The following is a 20,507-nucleotide window of genomic DNA, read 5'->3' as shown; positions in this document are numbered from 1 at the left end:
AAGAAAATTTAAAGGTGCAAAGATATTGAGAACATTAAATACAAGAAGCATAAGCATGGGAAAGTTCAACATAATGAAAGATGGAATTAATCAATTACACATTAACATCTTAAGATGCCAGGGAACTGAAATGGTCTAAACTGGACATTTTTTCAATCAGAAGATCACACTGAAGAATGTTATTTATTTCATTTTAAGGAAGGACATAGCAAAACCAGTACTGATATGTCAACCACATTTTATAAATGAATTAATCATTCAATATAACAATTCTCCAAATTTATAGCAGTGAAAAGTAGCTGAAGGGATGGGTTAGAGGCAGCTCATCCTCAGGAAGTCACTAAAACATGATACCAGTTTGACGGTATACAATCAATATAAGATGACAGTCTATATAAAGACACTTAATTCAGCCAAGTTCATGAAGTAGAACAAATCTATCCTGTTTTGGATGAGATCACAGTCTCTCTGATGCAATGCATTTGCAGACAGGGATTCTATGGGATTGAGGACACTCCTGAAAATCTGAGAAATCTATAGTGATGAACAGGGATTTTCACAAGCATAGAATTCTAGAACAAACACCTGAATAGAGATAGCCCATCTTCAGTCACCCATGCCCTAGTAACCTATTTAAACTAGTGCAATATAGTGGAACTATGTTTAAATCTCTTGAAAGCTTAGCAAATTTGAAAAAAGTGTTGCTAAGATACTAATTGGGACTGACTATTTTGTTAGCTCTTAAAATGGTATCAAGCCAAAAGGCTTTGCTGTCACAGTGGCAAAAATATTGTTTATACATCTGGCAGTGGGGAAGATTTGTCTTTGCAATAGATTTTGCTGGAATGACAGCTAGTCTTTTGGTAAGATATACCTATGGCTAGATACACCCCCCTCCCCAGCCTGCTATTGTGTGGTAGTTACCAGACAGCCTGAATCAGCATATGAGAAACACAAACATCATCTGATTGGAAAAGCAATGTCTCAATTTCTTTAGAAATGTTCCTCATCAAAAACATATTGAAGCCATTGAATTGGTTTATCGGGTTCTTACAATCATCTTGGTCTAATCTTGCAGATCTAATACAAGCAAATGACCAGTACATATTTCTGCACTTCTGAGTAATCAGACAGTCGGAAATATTTGCTGAAATATAAACTGTAAATTATTTGAAGAAATTATATCCCAAGATACATTTACTAAAGCAAAAGGAGAAGACTCTCCCTTGGCATTTATTTTATTTCATTTGTTAAGAAACAATTCTTAATCAGAGTTATAAATTACAAACAGACCAAGAAAATTGTGCAACTTCTATCTCTGCCTGTCTTGAGCAAGCCTACACTTGAAAGATTTGGAAATAAAGGCAGTAAAACCTTGAACTTCTCTACTTGATTTTTAAGTGAATATTTGTGCTTCGGCCTAAGGGCTGCTACAAAAGAATGTGTGTTAAATGAGCTTCTGCAAATAATTAACCATCATGTAATATCCCATACTCTTAAACATCTTACCACTATAAGAAGATGTTCAGCATATTATAAATGACAGGGTGCTTCTGTTTATAATATTTACTATATCATAGATACATTGTTATTTCACTAAGGCTGCAGTGATTTAGTTAAAAAGTTAAAAGCATCAATATTTGCTCCTTGCAAACTTTAATCTATAACCCCTAAAAAAGAAATTATTTGTAAAATTACAAATAATTGCTACAGCATTTAAGCATCAGCCAAAAATTCTTTAAATTACACTTTGAAAACTTTGAGATATATGTTAATGCGGTCTAGAGTCTACCTCAGTTTATACTAGCTGAGATTTATATATGAAGGAGACTCTACTTGTTCACTGAAATACTCCTCAGATTTTTGTAATATACTTTGCAACACAAAATGTATGTATGATATCAAGAAAAAAAATCAAAATGGGTTCAGTTGGGGAAAGTGTGCAAGAACTACATTAGAAAAGTATGTAATATAACAGTGAGATAGAAATGGGGAACAATTATCAGAAGAAACATTGGTGTTAAAGAAAGAAAAAAGTTTAGTTCAGGCTCAAAAATATGGTGTGTGTGTGTGCACGCGTGTGCATGTGTGTGTGTGTTCCAGTAGCAAACAACAGCTTTTATGGCATCCCAACTACTTGGAGTCTCCAAGACTCATAGTTGAGTCTCTAAAATTAAATTCGAAACAATATGTTGAAAATGCATTTGTTAAAGACAAAATTTACAAACTACGTTTTATGACAAAACGTAGTTTTTATGACAAACAGACTATATGGCAGTGTACTATTTGTAATTCAATCACAAAAGCATAGCTTTCTGAAGTTCAGAAACTACTAGAAAAGTATTAAGATTTAGTTCAAAAGAACAGAACAGTGCTAGCTGTGGTTCCACCTTGTTTTAGATTTCTTTGCTCCTTTCATGGAAATGATACCATATTTATAGTTTCCAATTTAAGGAGGTAAAAGTTACCTAAATATTCAAAATGAAGAATATTGTGATGCCTTAACGGTTATGACTTCTTTTACTGTATACATCTTTATGTAATATTTATATGAAATGTATGCAGAAGTATTGGATGTGGATGTGGGTGCATGCATGCATGTGTATGTGGGTGTGCACCCGCATGTGCATGTGTGTGCATACATACACACGTATACATTGTATTTTTTGCACTATAAGATACACTTCCCACCTAAAAGAAAGGGTGGGTGGAAATGTTTGTGCGTCTCTAGAGCAAATGTTGCCAATGCACCTGCTGGCCCCCACCCTTCTGCGCATTCCATTTTTGTCCTCCGTGTGCCCTATTTTCATTCTCCATGCACTCCATTTTCAGCCTCGGCACTCTCCATTTTTGGCCTCCACATGCCCCATTTTTGGTCTCCGCACGCCCCATTTTTGTGCCCCGTTTTTGGCATCTGCACATCCCTTTTCAGCCTGTTCCAGGAGGTGGGGATGGCCACCGCCACCTATCGTCACTCACCACCGGCAATAGATGGCAGCAGTGATTGGCGATCACTGCTGCTACCTGTCACCAGTGGCAAGTGGCAATATGCTTTGACAATCCCTGGAAACTCCTGGAATGGGCCAAAACTGGGACTTCCAAATGCTGAAAATAGAGTATGTGGAGGCCAAAAACAGGATGGCAGCAATCCCCACAGCCTGGAACAGCTGATCGCAGGTATTCTGGGAATCAATCCAACCACCAATCAACTGCTTATGCTAAATCAAGCTGCAATAACGTGCTGAAGCTGACCAGGCTGTTTGCTGCAAGGACGCTAGCCAGATGAATATCGATGGATGCTGGGAGGCAGAGGCCTTGTTTTCTCCCCAAAAGCTAGGTGCGTCTTATGGTCCGGAGTGTCTTATAGTGCAAAAAATATGGTATCTCTTTCAGAGTTCTGGTGCACATATATGACAACAAAAGCTCATGTGATAATATATTTTTTATTTAAATGTATTACATTTCTGTGTCCATAGTCCTTAGCTAGTGAATCCTGGGAGCCAGATATCCCATACAGCTAAACTGTACCAGGATGGAAAACATTATCAGATTTGGTAATAAGACAGCTTTAGCCTATTCTTTTAAAGAAAGTAATAATTAGTTGGGATTCCTGGATAAAGAGCCACAAGTTTATGACTGATGTTTTCAATCTTTACTAGTATTTAGGCAAACCATATTAATTTATTTAAAATTTCTAGACTATGGAATATTTGCAGGGCAGTGATCTATCAAAATAAGTAAGACTATCATAATAAATATAACAGCAGCAGCATTCATAACAAACTAACATTGGTTTGAAAAGGAAATATGTTCCTTTTTCACAGAAGCAAAATAGGGAATCTACATTCAAGGCAAAGAATAGTTAAGAAACATGTAATTTTTTTTTTCTTTCACAAAAAGCAACCCTGAATTGTGATATTGTGAACCGGCATGGCTACAGTAGACAGGTCTCTTTTCTATGCCACACTCCATTCTCCCGAAACATCAGCAAGAAGAATCAAAGGGAATTCCCTAAGGTCAGCTCTGAGGAAACATAAACCTCTAATTCAATAAACGCAGCTACTGCTCTGAAAAAGAGCTTATTATTGCAGTATCCATATGGAGTCAATTGTGCATTAATGACTAATCAATCCCTCCCTTTTCTATTCTACTTATAGTGTCACAAGCCATGTTTAGATTAGACCATTTCCTGCTTAGGATCGCTCAAGATGTCTTTTGTTCTTTCAGGGCTGCTCTGATGGAGGCAGCTTAAACAAACACCCAGCCCAAGTGGCGCAGGAGTTATAAACTGCCATATGTGAATGAACAAAGGGGCCAGACTAAAGCCTTTTGTGGTATTTGTTAATGTTTTTCATCTGAGCTTTAAAAGACCTAATGACTTTGTGGTGAGTTGATGCATGTGGCTCGTGGCTTTGCAAAATGAAGGAAATTTTAGCCTTTTAGATTTCAGCATGTATTTCCCACTCATCCTAGAGTTCCTTTTTGAGCATTTCATTTGTTTCACACTGTCAAATATACCGGTAGCTCTTTCCCCTTCTCATCTTGTTCATGAGAATGGGTTCATTCACACCGAGGGCAGCATCATCTCCACAGAATTATTGTGTTTTGGGCTTTGGGGAAAGGAGAAAAAACATCTTCCTAACTTACTTGGAAAGAAAGTAATTTTCTCCCTAACTTAAAAAAGACAAATATAAATATTTATCATAAGTTCCAGCTTGTGGGGTGCCACAGGGCTCAACACTCTCTCTGTTGTTGATTAACATTTACATGAAACTGCTAGGTTAGGTCATCCGCAAATTTGGGGTCAGGTATCATCAATACGCTGATGATATCCAATTATATATCTTGACCTCAGGCCAACAAATTGATGCTGACAAAGTCTTGGCTCAACATATGGAAGTTTTATGGGTTCTGGCTGGGGAGGGCCTTTGCATGAATTTATTTGGTGCATGTGTTGTACCCATTCTAGTACTAAGAAACTCTTCAGACGGTCACTTATTGTCAGGCCTCAAGAACCAAGAAAGACATGTGGAGTTACTTCTGAGTAGTTTCCTTTATTGTCCCTCAGCTATAGACAGAAACTAAAGCAAACAATTTGCATCAAACTAAAGCAGCTATTTGCATCACTATAGAGATACTCTGAAAACAGTTAGGAAGAATCTGTCTTAACTTTCTTCCTCCAACCAAACTTTTTATGCTTCACTGCCTCTTTGCCTTCTCACATGCAGTCCTGCCCACCTGGGAATCCAGACTACATTCCACCACACCTATGGTCACCTGACTGGATTTGTGTAAAGTTCTACACAGAGATTATTTTGAAATGTCTCTCTTCCCAACAAACAGCAACTGGCCCTGAATGCAGTGACATGGGCAATGGTGGATGTGCCAAGTATGCCCAAGTGCCCTCACTGTTTAATGAATTACAGTGGCCACCAATTGTCTATTGGGTGCAATTCATCATGCTGATTATTTACTGTGAAGATCTTCATTGCATAATGAATAGCTGTATACTGAAGTAATGGCTTGTCTTTGTATATTTGTGTCTGTCCGGTGATGTTAGGAAGGGTGGGTATACTTTGGGTCTCATCAACCAATGTCATAAGGTATGTGGGATTCAAAAAGTGCACAGGTAGTCCTCAACTTACGAATACAATTGAGCCCAAAATTTATGTTGTTAAGTGACATATTTGTTAAGTGAATTTTGCCCCATTTTACAACCCTTCTTGCTGCAGTTGTTAAATGGATCACTGCAGTTGATATGTTAGTAACCTGGTTATTAAGTGAATCTGGTTTCTTCATTGACTCTGCTTATCAGAAGGTCACAAAAGATGATCACATGATTTTGGGACACAGCAAGGCTCATACATATGAATCAATTGCCAAGCATCTGAATTTTAATCACTTGATCGTGGGGAATGTTGCAAAGGTCGTAACTGTGAAAAATGGTCATAAGTCACATTTTTCAGTGCTGTTGTAACTTTGAATGGTCACTAAATGAACTATTGTAAGTGGAGGACTACCTATATTTCTTGGTCATTGCACTTGCCTTATAGAATGACATTCCTGTAGAGATTTGTATTATCCTACCTGAATTATTTTCCAAACTTGGTTTTTGGATAATTCTCAAGTTCCCTTGTGTTTTGATTTTAGGGCAGTGATGGCGAACCTTTTAGGCACCGAGTCACAAACTGCACGCACTTGCAAGCCCAAATTGAAAGGTGCGCATGTAAATGTGTGCATACGTAGACATGTGCGAATGTGCTCATACACAGACATGCATGAACATGCACATGTGTGGACATGCATGAATGTTTGCATGTGTGGATGCGCAGCAGTGACCCGAAGGCGAGCTGGCTTGTGGGAGGCAGGGCATCCCAACACCAGCAGTGCAGCAAGAGGTGAGATCTTTTTCTTTTGTGAGCTTCTGTTTTTAAGGAAATAGAAGCTCACAAAAGAAACGCCAGAGATCTCAGCTGGGGTGACATCGCATGTGCCAGCAGAAAGGGCTGTGCGTGCCATCTCTGGCAGGCGTGCCATAGGTTCGCCATCACGGTTATAGGGAATCATTATTTCTAATCTCGGGAAAACTTTATATGCATACCATTACAGTTGCTGTCTCTATAGTATGGCAAAGCAAGAAGAGGAAATGACACTAATGATCCCCTTGTGCTTTTAATCAAATCATGGAGTGAAAAAATATAAATTTATAATGACAATTGTTGAAGAAAAACTCTCCCACATTCTAATCAATTGCACTCTGTGTTTTACAGTGCAGTTAAAAAAAAATAGAAATTTTTAAAACTTCTCTTACAAGGAAGATATATAGTCTTCAACTTACAGCCATTTGTTTAGTGACTGTTCAAGGAACAAAGGCACTGAAAAAAGTGACTTAAGGCCATTTTTCACAGTTAACAATCATTGCAGCACCCAAGTAGTCACATGATCAAAATTCAGACGCTTGGCAACTGGCATGTATTTATGACTGTTGTGGTGTCCCTGGACCATGTGACCATCTTTTGCAACTTTCTGACAAGCAAAGTCAAATTCACTTAACCATGTTACTAATTTATCAACTGCAGTGATTCGCTTAATAACTGTGGCAAGAAAAATGGGGCAAAACTCATTTAACCTATTGCTTAGCAATAGGAATTTTGGGCTCAATTGTAGTCATAAGTTGAGGACTACCTGTATAACACTTTTCCCTCTAAAAACAATCCCCACAGAAGAAACACATGTTCATGTTTCAACTAACTTTTCTGTTAAGATTCATGATACATGCTGCTTCGTATGTATACACACATAACAAAATCTATCCAAGTATATTCCAGTACACCTGTTTGTAACAGATGTACCCACCCTCCCCCAAAATACAATGTTTGTTTCAGAAAAGCTCAGACTTTAGAGTCTGTCTCTCCATATACAGCTGTGTCTTGTATTGTTTCTTTTGGCATTACAACTTGGCTCAAGAATCAATTTTGTTGTCAAAAAAAAGAAGGAGAAGCAAAGCCAAAATTTTGAAATGTCCAGTGCCAATATCCTCAATGTCCCAGGGAGGCAATTGTTGCTTTCCCCAATTGTCACTCATTTGAAGTGCTGTAGAGCTCAAAAGGAAATAGTTCCTGGGTACGTTCTTCAATAAAAGATGCCTGCATTCTTTTATATCAAATACTTTAAAATAATGTTGGTAGTTGGACTGACATTGTGAATCCTTTATGATAGGACAGGAGAAGAGTGTATGGAGAACAAAGGACCAAGTCACCACGGGCTGGTTTGTCAGCATTCTTTCTAGAAAAATGTCTTTGTCTTTTTCTGTCTCGTGATACCTTTCCTCCCTTGCTCCCTTGTTTGCTCTCCTAACTGTCATAGCAACTCTCCTAAATATTTATCTGTGACAGATACTGGCTGCAAGAGACATTCTTTCTTCTGTATTTTATGAAACACTGTCACAGAAGTGGAGCGGTGGGGTTTGCTTTGTCATCCATGTACTTTCCGCTGCTTACAAGTCATCTTAGGAGGGTGTTAAACAATTTACCTCACAATTTTGGCTTTTTTCTGGTGGGCTGCCACAATTGATTGATTTGCATAGAACTCAGAGATTGGTTCACACACTTTCCCCCTCTCTTTTCCCTTTCTCCCCCTCATAGATTTTCAGAAACCTATTTTGCTTTTCAAGGGGAAATTCTTTTGTTTTTTTCTTTTACAAGTTGAAGGCTGTTCACATTCTGACCGCAGCTGTGCCTTTTGTTACTTGAGTATGACACTTTTCATTGTTCTGCCTACAAATTCAAGTTTACTCATAATCTGAGCAGGAAATGGAACTAACTTGAACTGGTTCTTTTCCCATTCCTCACAATGAACCAATGTTAAATGATACCAGCTTTCTGGCCATCTGACCATGTGCCATTTCTTTTTCATTTCTCATTGTAAAGTTTTGATATATAGGGGACTTGAAGTAAGTAAAATTTTCAAATGGAAAATAAAATATTTTTTCTTCCTGCTGGGCAACAGACCTGAAAAAAACTAAATAATGCTCTGAGTACATCAGCAGAGTCTGATGGGAATAGTGAAGAGTGCATGGCAACTGGAAAAGAGCTTCTAAATTGGTTCAGCTGTCCTGCCAATAAAAGCATTTTATTGCCACAAAAATAAAATTCATGAAAAGAATATAGATTTATCTCCTAGTACATATATGAAATTGGAAGTACCTTCTTTTAAAAAGAACTTGGTCTCACAATCTGTACAATAAAAGTCAGCACACACTCCCCATAATTGTTATTAGATTACAGTGTGGGACAAAATGGTACAAATGAGAAGCCAGCAAGGAAAAATATTTGGCTTCCCCTCTTCAAAAGTGAATAGCAGATTGTACAGAAAAACCAGAAGCAAGATGCAAGATCACGTGAAGTCTTAATACCACTTTATAATGCCTTGGTAAGGCCACACTTGGAATACTGCATCCCGTTTTGGTTGCCACAATGTAAAGACTCTAGAAAGAGTGCAGAGAAGATCAACAAAGTTGATTAGGGAATGGAGGCTGAAATGTATAAAGAACAGCTGCAGGAACTGAGTATGTCTAGTTTGATAAAAAGGAGGACTAGGGGAGACATGATAGCAGTGTTCCAATATCTCAGGGGCTGCCACAAAGAAGAGAGAGTCAAGCTATTCTCCAAAGCACCTGAGCGGAAGGACAAGAAGCAATGGGTGGAAACCAATCAAGGACACAAGCAATCTAGAACTAAGGAGAATTTTCCTGACAATTAGGACAATTAATCAGTGGAACTACTTGTCTCCAGAAGTTGTGAATGCTGCAACACGGGAAGGTTTTAAGATGATGTTGGATAAACATTTGTCTGAAGAGGTGTAGGGTTCCTGCCTAAGCAGGGGGTTGGAATATGCACACTATTTAAATTTCTAGATATAAGATGTTGTGTTGGACTGATTCAAGACTTGCCAAAATGAATAATATTATGGTTTCTGCCTGTCTCCAGAAAGAAGCTGACCCATAGCAATTGAACTATACTTCTACACAGCTGCTTCTGCTGCATTTGAAGAAGATACCCTTTAAAGAATGTTCTCCAATGAAACGGAATGTCCATATGCTCAATAGTAATGCCCAGAGCATAATCTTCCTAATTTTTCATTCATCATAAGTGAAGGGTGAAAGAAAAGAAAATAATAAATCAAGAGAAACCCCAATTTGTTTCACTTTATCAGCAAGAACTGATAAATTTAAAAATTTTCCTCCTCAATAATATTTTGCCATGTCAAAACAAAATAAAAGGATGAGGTGAGAGTATTTCTGTATTGTTCTGTATATTGTTATTTTATTATTCTGTAAACTTCAATAACAGTAAGAATTTAAGAAATCAAAATTAAGTACTTCTATTGACATAGAAATTCATCCTAAAATATGATTGACATGGTCATTTATAAACAGTATTTCCAATAGACCTGTCAACCAATTAAAGGCTTTTAGTTGATTAATGGCAATGTCTTTAACTGATCAATCAAATAACTAATTTAAATATACACTATGGTGCAGAGTCTTTAATTACTGAAATCAATGGGAAGGTTTCCACTGATATAAACAGAACTGGAGCTATCAACCAGTGAAAGTAACATTTTCACAAAAAAGTTATGTACATCTAATCAATTAGTTATCAACATTCTTATATTTCATCTGAAGATTAAAACTTCATTGTAATTAATTTTGCAGTCAAGTAATGGATTGAATAATTCACTTCATACTTTCGTCATTACTCTAATTAAAATGTATGTTAAAAAGTGCACTAATATCCATTCAGATGACCTCACTAATACTTACCAATGAATCCTACGCCCTAAAGTAAGAGCATTGTAGCACTTGAACCAATTATACAGAAAAGTCATTCGTTCCTTTTAGCAAATGTACTGAAGTGAAAATTGGGGTTTGTCTGGGATGCTTCAATCTGGACTTCTGCCCAAAATTAGCAGTTGGATTCAATTATCTGAAAGGGCCCTTCCAATCTTCTATGAAATGTTGACTTCCACAGGAAAGTGATCTTTTGTGGTCTCTGCCTATATAATTCAGCTCAATAATATTATTTCTTTACATTTATTCACATATAGAACAGCAGATGAAGACAATCTCCCAACACATATGGAGGTGACAGATGACTATATTCCCCATATCTTAAATAAAATTACTTTCTCACAGTACATGTTCATCCACTATATCTAGAGCACAATAAGAAAAAAAGGAACTCATAGACATGAATGTTATTTGCATATAAAATCTGATTATACTCAATAGCTATTTTAATTTGATATGGATCATAACAAATAACAGATGAATTGAACCTAGGATATCTTGGTAAGAACAGTTGTAGTAGCTTCCTAGTAACAAACCAGAAAGTGCATATTGTGTGGTACTATTTTAAAATCAGACTTTATGCTTGCACACGACACAGGAATCTATGCTTCAAATGTAGACAGACAGGATTAGCTGCAGTATTATTTAAGATTTTGACCTTAAAGTGATGAAAGAAAATAGTGCTCATCAGTTCAATCCATTTATTTCAATAACTCACCTTCTGCATCTTCTGGCCTTGTAAGATCAATGACTCCTGGACCTAGCTTTCCATCTTCACTGGGTTTCCCTGATAGCTGTGGGCCTAAATTCTCAAAGCGTGTTCTTTCCTGCCAAAGAAAAAGGACAACATTCAGCTTTTTTAAAGTGTTCACATATGTTTCATTTCCAGTGCTTTCTTGACCTCTGATTATGCATGCACTTGCCAAATTATAAGTGCAGCTTCCAACAATCAATTCAGTTCAACCAAGTGTAGGATATTATTGTGATTATGACAGGATTAAAACTGAAATTTCAGAAATCACTGCCAAGCAACAGTTAATAATTAACCTTTCCTAAATGACTTGCATTTCAGAAATACTAAAGTTCAGGACTTGGAAAGGACTTTCTATTAAAACTTCCGACTAATTTGGTGGGAAAAAAATAACCAGTAGCACAATCAACATCCTAGTCCTAGAGATCTGAATTTGCAGAGGCACCCTTGAGAAATGCAAGCATGAATTTTATGCAAGAGGATTTCAAAGACAAGTATTTCAAAAAAGGAATACTAGATGACAGAAATAGTGCTATTATTTTGCCTAGGAATTTGAGCTAAACCTCCATGGGATATTTTTTTAAAAAAAAAAGGCTATGAAGAAAAAGAGATGACAGTGTTTCTTCCTTGAAAAACATAAAACTTGAGTGCTGAAAACATATATGGTAAAACTGCAGAACTAAAACAATAATCAATATATAGGTTGATATCAACCAGGGTTACCTCATACCAGGGGGCAAAAACTCAACAATTGTATGGCAACATTATATTTTCTCACTTTTTGTAACTGACTGTTATATACTACTTTCATGCAAAAACACAGTAGGGTTTTCCTATGCCTTTGGGGTACCTCTCAAACCTGAACATGCCATTATGTGTGCATGTCACATCATCACAGACTTGAATTATCAGTTTTTGGTTTTGTTCACAGGATATATTTGTTAAACCTCACATATTACACAGCAAAACAGTGCTGATTGCTCTTCTCTCTATTGTTTGGTGAGCTAATATTGCATTGGGCATATTAGATATTAGATACTAGATATTAGACACTAGAAAGAAAACAGTTATGTTATCAAGCAACAGCTTGATGTTGCTGTTAAAAAATAAAGAACAGACTTAAAATTTCCAGAACGTCAGAGTCATTTGCTCAACTCTCTTAATACTGATTCTGTTTATTAATAAATGCTCTGTAATCATTTGGTGGAGCATTGGTAGATTAGTAAATATTTTCAGCAGCAGCAGATATACAGAATGTGTGTGTGTGTATGTGTGTGTGTGTGTGTAAACTGAAGGCAAGAAACACACCCAATCCTCTTTCCTTCTACTTTTCCCACAACAACAACAAGCACTCTGTGAGGTTTGTTGGGTTGAGGGATAGTGACTGGCCCAAAGTCCTCAGTCGACTTTCATGTATAAGGCAAGACTAGAACTTACAGTCTTCTGGTTTCTAGCCTAACCACTACACCAAACTGGTGTACTTCTCTTTTTTTCTTTTTTTCCTTTCTCCCTCCCTCCCTCTCCCTCTCGTCCCCCCCAGGAAAAAAAAATCCAACTAAATATAAGATTTTTTTTCATCACAAGTCACAACAACTGGGTACTACAAGCAAAGAACAACGTCTTAATTGGTCTCATATGTGAATACAAAGTTGGGTCATTATGTGGTATGAACAAGGTTGCCCTGCAGGTATCCCAGAACTACTATTACTTCTAGTTTAATATGGACATTTAGTGGAAACCAGTATAATTATAATAAGTGTCACAACCTGGGCTTCCAGCATCTAACAATATGCTGTATCTGTGCCTTAAGATGAACTTCATGAACCATCCTTCTGCTATCCTACACTGGCCAAAACAGCACCTAGTCTATAAGTATGCAGCCTCAATGGTAGAACAGGGCATGAGGCATCATGCAATGTTGCCCGCAGCTCATCTTGACAAGGTTCCCTCAATCTGTGCACGTTCCAAGGAAAGCAAATGCTGGTTGTCCCATCTCTCTTTTCCAGCATTCATATCTAATCACAGTCACACCAAGCCTGCCAAAATGTGTGATCCTTTCACACATGCAGTATCCCATGGCTTCTACTCTCCTCAGCCAAAGCAGAAACACTGCATTGTCATGCGCATATTCCATTTCAAAGTACAAATCAGATTATTGATCAACAAAGCAATGATTAAAACACAATGGCTGACAAACAGTCCCTTGAAGGTACTACCTCTATTCTCTCTCCACCAGTTCTCCAGAGAGTCTTTCTATTTTTCGGGGGAATACTGCATCCTTTCAGGACCACGGAGGCCTTTTTTATATCTTCCATGAAGAAAGGAAGATAATTATCCCTTATCTGTTTCAAAAGAAAAAACAAGAAAGGGGAATGGGTGATAAATTCCCAATATATTAGGAACAACCTTATTTTCTCTTCCTCTGCCTATTTCTATATTTCTCCAAGAATTCAGACAGGATTTCCTCACTTTAAAATGCTATTTATTTATTTTTTAGAGCAGGGCAATATAATACTAAACACCTTGCCATTATATAAATGCTAGCATTGTCCAGGATGAACTGCATTTGCATTACTTCTAGTTTGACAGACCAGATGGTTTTATTAGCCTAGAACGGATGAGTCTTTGACAATCTGGGACCAGGAGGTTCTTGAATCAGAAAGCCCAGAACAACTGACACACAACCCTGGCAAATGCTGCTTGATCAAGTGTCCCAACTTACTTTTGTTGCTTATTCCTCAAAGAGTTTGGATCCCCTATGAACCCTCAGTACCATATCAATGCAATTGCATTTTGCCATCCCCTCTATTTATCTATTCTCCTACGTAACACCCAGGAGATTTAAACCTGCCCTACTAAGGCAGGAATCTTTCCATAAAATGTCCTAACAGGGTACCTGAGTTTTTCCTGGTAAAAGAACTTCAGTTTGATTAATATGAAGAAAAGGAAAAATGATTCTACTTTTAAAAAAGAAATCAACAGAACCTTCTCTGTATCATAGTATGCATATTTGAAATATCTTTCTAGTCATTCATTCTATTTGATTCTCTCCAGAAAATATTCTGTGTTAAAAAAGAAAGTTTCTGAAAGAATATCAATATTTTGACATTCAGGAAGGAAAGGAAAAATTACAAGATAAAGCACAGAACTGAAAGGAAGAGAAACTTGCATGATAATAACTAAAAGAATCAAGGTGTTTTATGATTCTTTAATAATCATCAATGTGCCATTTTTGAAGGGGAAATTTAATACTATAATAATTCTTTCTGTATTTTTTTTTTGTAGATGCCGGCATTCATTTTTCCACTTAAAAACAATAGCAGCTATTTTACAGTTTTTCTATTTTATAGAAAATAAATAAAAAAGAAAAATGATTTCAATAGAATTATATTGGTCTGTACAAATATATGTGAATATCTGAGGCAACACAATTTAGGTAAATAATAGCATTTTAAACTGAGTTAAATTAAGCAAATTATTTTAAATGAAGACAACTAGCAAACTACCCATCCAGATATCAAATATATCTTAGCAAAAGTGTAGTCATTGTATTGTCCTGACAGATTCTATATTACTTTCTAAGTATGTAAGGCCATAAAAATAAATATATAAAAGTAAAGTAAAATGTCCTGGGTTGTATAAAGGTACAGATGGATAAATATGACATAGCTTCCAACATCATGTGTTTTGTAGAAGTCATATTTCACGCCCATGTATTCTACTATGCATACTATGGACTTAGTTTTGCTCATTATAATATAACATACTTCTCAAAGCTCTGAGCATGCTCTCTGAGTGAAAAAAACTCATTCTATGAATTTTCTACAGACAAAAGGGCTCATAGAACTGAATTCAACTTAGAACATTACTTGGAAACCAAGAGAACTAAAGTTTGTAGAGTTTACAATCTCTTTCAAATTATAAACAAAATTCTGAAGTGATTGGTCTTTGGTACTCTCTGAGCTTGATTGTTTTCTTGTAGATGTTTTATTACACAAACTAAGTAGACTGCTGGACTGATGATGTTACCAAGTCTGGAAAATGAATGTCTGCAAGAAAACAATCAAGCTCAAAAAGCATTAAGTATTCTCCTTTATTCATACTACACATGGGCACCAAACACTTGAGAAATGAAGTAAATGGGAAAAAATTGCCCACTTCCACCAGTAGCACTGATGATGTCACCTAGTTTGGGCAGTGAAATATCTGCAAGAAAACAATCAAGCTCAGAGAGCACATTTCAACCCTGAACCACAAACACTCTCCTTTATTGAAGTTTGAAAAGCAGGAATTGTTATTGCTGAAGTGGACTGATATAGAATTTGTTTTGCTAAAAACAGAATCTTCATTTTCCATTCAGTGACATGATTAGGCACTTATTATGCATTATCAAGCACAAGCACATAGGCAGTATAAAACCTATGGGAGGGAAATTTTTGCTTTGCTGTGTTCTAGGACTTTTGGTTAAGTGCTTTGAAATGATGAAATATGAGCTAGGTGTTGCATAGTAAAAAAAAAAGATATTTAAAGCCCCCCTTAGTCAGCATTGATAAATGATAAATGTTCCAGACTACAAAGCAGTGCCATCCATCATATTCACATGTTATCACAGTCAATGATGGAGCAAACTCTGTCGTGACAGATGGACTATGAGATTATTATCCCCCTGATTTTCAGTCACCAAATAACTCAACTCTTCAAACATTTTTTTTTACTTTGCATTCCATTAATAACGTTGTCTATACTTCTGGGCTGGGAATGATCAATGTTATCCTTTGAATTGGAGTAGAAGAAGACTAGGAACTAAGGAAGCAACTAAGAAAGCAAAAGAAAGTGTTTGCTTATCCACTGGAGTAGGGGAGGAAAACTGCTAATAACTTCAGAATAAATATAAAATTGTGATCATGGGGAAGAAAAGTAATGATAACACTAAGCATACAATTAATGTTTTTTTCATCTGTATTTAGGTAAACGTTGAATTTTTGATGTGCATGGTATATTGTCATAAAATTTTATATACTACTATTTTACATGCTATACTATGTTTTATACAGTTATTGATTATTCTATAATAATGCGAGTGCCAGCAGTAAAATTGTTCCTAAATTTAAGTGTTACATATTCATTGCCACATAACAATGCTTTTTGATATAAAAAGTATTCTGTTTATAAATGTAACTTTACAACCGCTGCATCCAGGCTCCGTGGTAAATTAATGACATTTTTATCATTTTATAGTGTCATTAAAGTTTTACTGATGACTCCATCAAAAAGGACTCATAAATATCATAAAGCAAACCAATACACTTAGATCAGGGGAGCAGGAATTCATGCCGTATAGTTGTACTAAATGGCCTACCATAAATGACATTTATGCCATCTTTAAGCATGTGAGAACATTTGGACAAGTTCAACAAAACTGTTTCAGTAATTGTGTACTTAAATAACAGTTTACTTGCCAGCAAGCAAAGACTGTGTGTATGTGTATTTCAAACTCTGTGAAAGATGACTGCATCCATCTCTTGAAAAACAATATAAGAAATGTAATAATACACCAGGCAACCCTTTTAGATTACCATGACTAATCACACTATAACCATTGCCAAATTATTTCAACATTTTTTTTTCCTTTTCCACATCTGACATATATGCAAAGGCTAAAGTGGAAAATGGCATACATGCGAATCATTGTGTGAAAGACCTTTCTTCTTCCCCCTAATCTTTACAAACAAATACATCTTTGCTGAAGTAGGCATAGTTGGACAATGATGTAATCCCCTTTATTTCAAGACTCTAGCCTAGTAGTTACCAAAATTTATTTAAACAACCAGTTTTGAGACTCCTTAATAATGCGGGTCATATACAGAAGCCACAAAGTAAATGCCTTTGGGAATGTTATGCACTCTGTGGACAATATTCTAGTTGCACGATGTGCCAAAAATTCCAGCATGTTGTCTTTATACACATAGACACCCATACACACGCAACAGATTAAAGCTAAATTATGCTACATTATGCATTTAAAAACACATCTGAAGTTTGGTTTCTTGTACTTCTTTGGTTTCTTGTACTTCTATTCTAGCCCAGAGAGAATAAACAAACATAAAAAGGTCAGGTTCAAAAAAATACTGAGGGAAGAATTTCTAGAAAAGGCAGTACTTAACAGCCTTTATACAATTTAATTATACTGGTTGTTTTACTCTCTCTGTATCTCACTCTTTACTACTTAACATATGAACATAAATTCTTCTGTTTTTAAAATCTTATAGTTGTATATAATTACAGTAATACTTAATATATCTAATAATAATACTTTAAGCCATAGTTTACCTCAGAGCTTGATATTCATTGCCATGTATCATAAAGGGAACTTGAATTGGCCAAATAAGGTCAATACATGTTCTATTAGACAAAACCAGGATATAAACAGAATGAATAAATTAATCAAAATTATATATAGCTTGTGATCATCTTCCTTACTGTTACAAAAGGGTATAAATTCCACTATAGCCAGCACAAACTGAAATTCTGATAGGTCAAATTTTGTCATTTAAAAATAATTTTGCAGTCAAAGTCCAAATTTTGTGTTTTTTTTAAATTATTATTATGTTTAGTGAAAACTGCAAGAAACATGGCTAGCTTTATTTTTCACTGTGGTATTTATCATTTGTTCATTTGTTGTAGAGTGAGTAAGGGGCAACGTTGGTGTGTTCAATCTGTTTCCAGAGATTGATACATTTAATTTTTATCTTGGGGATAACAAAATAAGTTTAGCTGCAAAAAATGGCCCCGTGACTGCATTTTGCAAATTTGTGTTGCAATTTATTTGTCATATACCTTTGAGAATCACTTTCAGACTCTTATAGGCAATTCCAGAACGAACAGATTATGATCAGCATTATATCAATTCTTCTATCTGTTAAAGGAATAGCAATTATATTTTTGTAAAGATTTCTTAATAAATATTTTTGTTAAGACTTAGCATGTTCACATGACTTCTGCCCTTCCTAACTTATTTGAGCATTTTTCAAGGGAAAGAGGAGTTACTGCCTAATTTCAGAGAGACTATTTAGTCTTAGATATTATTAAACTATAGGTAAAGGTTCCCCTTGCACATATGTGCTAGTCATTCCTGACTCTAGAGGGCGGTGCTCATCTCCCTTTCTAAGCCAAAGAGCCAGTATCGTTCAAAGACGTCTCTGTGATCATATGGCCAGCATGACTTAACGCCAAAGGTGCACGGAACCCAAAGGTGGTTCCTATTTTTGTACTTGCATTTTTATGTGCTTTCAAACTGATAGGTTGTCAGAAGCTGGGGCAAGTAACAAGAGCTCACTCTGTTACGTGGTGCTAGGGATTTGAACTGCTGATCTTCTGATCGACAAGCTCAGTGTCTTAGCCACTGAGCCACTGCGTCCCTATTATTAAACTATGTTATATGTAAATATGATTTGTAGTTGGAGTTTTGGTGGGGGGGGAGGTTACCTTTGAGGCAGTTTTTGACTCCTGAAGACTGCCTGGACCAGTTCCTGCAGTCTTCTGGGAAAGGTCTTTGGGGAGTGTTTTATCACAGCTTTCTTTCTAAGGCTGAGAATGAATGACAGGTCCAAGATCACGCAGCTGGCCCTATGCCTAAGGTGGGACTAGAACTCACAATTTCGTGTCTGGTATGTTTACCACTACTACCAACCAATTCTGTTGTCGGTTTGGAAATATTTTTTTTTTGCTTATGTTTATCCATCCAATATAATTAGATTGATTCCACTTGTTTTGATTGTATGCTAATATGGGAAGATTTCAGGAGGAAATTGAAAATGATAGTGTGCCACTGAACCTTAATGAAGAAAGTGAAACATGCAAACAAAGTCAGAACTGGTCTCTTTGGTGGATCATAATTCCACTTTCTTTGATGGCACTGTATTTGCAAAATTTCGAGAACAATAGCTGTATTCATATGATACACTGAATCACAACAAGTGCATCACAGTTTAGCCTACCAGTTTGTATAGACCCTGCCAGTGTGGTTAGTATATGATTTAACATATGATGTGAACACAGAAAATTGTAGCATATAACATGAACACAGAAAATTGAATTAACTGAACAGACTTTCCTTAAGTTAACCATGAATGGACACGTTGTGGGGAAAAAATCCCTACATATAGAGTACTGTATCTATAAATTTCCTTTGCAACTTCTCACCCTATTCTAAAGGTTTCCTCCAAAAAGATTTTAAAAAATGCAAGAAAATGTGAGGATTTTTCCCACTTCCATGAATAGCATTCTTGTCATTCTATATCCAATCCATTATTTAACAACAGTAGAGTGTTGAGTGTATATAAAAGAGAAATGATATCATTTTAAACCTAAAGACTACTTTGCTTGGCCAAGAATTAAACTGAGGATGTGAAGAAAAGCCAAGGAGCTGAGAAGGGATAATAGATATTACTCTTTTGGAAACGAAGAAGAAAAACTTCATATGGTTCTCCTTTGTGTCTGATCTCTATTTAAACCCATCTTTGCAATGCATAGATTCAGAATTACTGCTACACAAGGAACTGCTCCTAAATTATAGACCTATTCCTAGCACTTTTACAGACTATAGTACTCATTGACAATGCTTCCCTATCTCCCCCCATGGATGTCTCTGTTCATCTGGTTTTAATATGGTCTTAACCAATTGCAAGGTTATTTATAGAGTTTGTAGCTCCCCAGTAGTTAGAGTTATGAAGCATTCAGTCTTAAGCATATCCAGTTGTGTGGTAACCCAACTACTGCTTTAATGTGGTTTCCATCTTTTTATTTATGCACCAACGCATGATCCATGTCAGTATGCAAACAGTTTGAGATTAACCCTTTCTTTCAATGGAAGATGAAAATCATTTTATATAGTTCACCTAGAGGTCCACATGGATTTATCTTTATGGAGGCTAATACTTTTCAGCCTTCTGGTTAGATTCTGTTAGATTAGCAATCAGAATCTAACATTTTGAGAATGAAGATCTGCAGCCAACTCAAATAGTCCTTTAGCAAATGAAAGGAAAGAGGCTGTTTATGAAATGCTCTATTTTATGCTTAATGAGGCCAAAAGGAATCCTGGATTAGAAATAGATCAGATAATTATAGCTACATTTGGTGTTTAATTACATCTTGTTTGATTTTTCATGTGTAAGGACAGAAAACCTTTTCTACTTTCCTGAAGTATTCATTCCCTTTCTTTCCTTCAAAGTCACTCTTAAGACTGAAGATTTACTTCATATGATAGGATCTGTGCCACTGCCAATGTCATTGAATTAAATAGTCTAATAATGGATTATGTAGGACAAATGTACTATTCTTCTAACATGTCAGGATTAGGGCCTCCTCCGAATTCCATCCGCCAGTCAATGTCGACTGGCGACTACA

General features: G+C 36.2%; 1 protein-coding gene across 11 annotated transcripts in view; it reads right to left on the bottom strand.

Moving 5' to 3' along the window:
* Positions 1 to 20,507, bottom strand: part of SOX6 (SRY-box transcription factor 6) — a 469,113-nt gene that overhangs the window by 17,737 nt on the left and 430,869 nt on the right. For 7 of the 11 annotated variants that reach the window (XM_032222712.1, XM_032222721.1, XM_032222668.1 and 4 more), the window contains 2 exons: positions 13,319 to 13,444; positions 11,070 to 11,178 (listed from right to left, as the gene is read on the bottom strand). In XM_032222712.1, the coding sequence (XP_032078603.1) occupies positions 11,070 to 11,178; positions 13,319 to 13,444 (235 nt within the window). The remainder of the gene's footprint in view (positions 1 to 11,069; positions 11,179 to 13,318; positions 13,445 to 20,507) is intronic. The other 4 variants (XM_032222703.1, XM_032222735.1, XM_032222750.1 and 1 more) reach the window with 1 other exon arrangement.

The sequence above is a fragment of the Thamnophis elegans genome, chromosome 1 (genome assembly GCF_009769535.1).
Source record: "Thamnophis elegans isolate rThaEle1 chromosome 1, rThaEle1.pri, whole genome shotgun sequence".
NCBI lineage: Eukaryota > Metazoa > Chordata > Lepidosauria > Squamata > Colubridae > Thamnophis > Thamnophis elegans.
The sequence above is the reverse complement of the archived record's forward strand: the minus strand, read 5'-3'. Positions and strand labels throughout refer to the sequence as shown.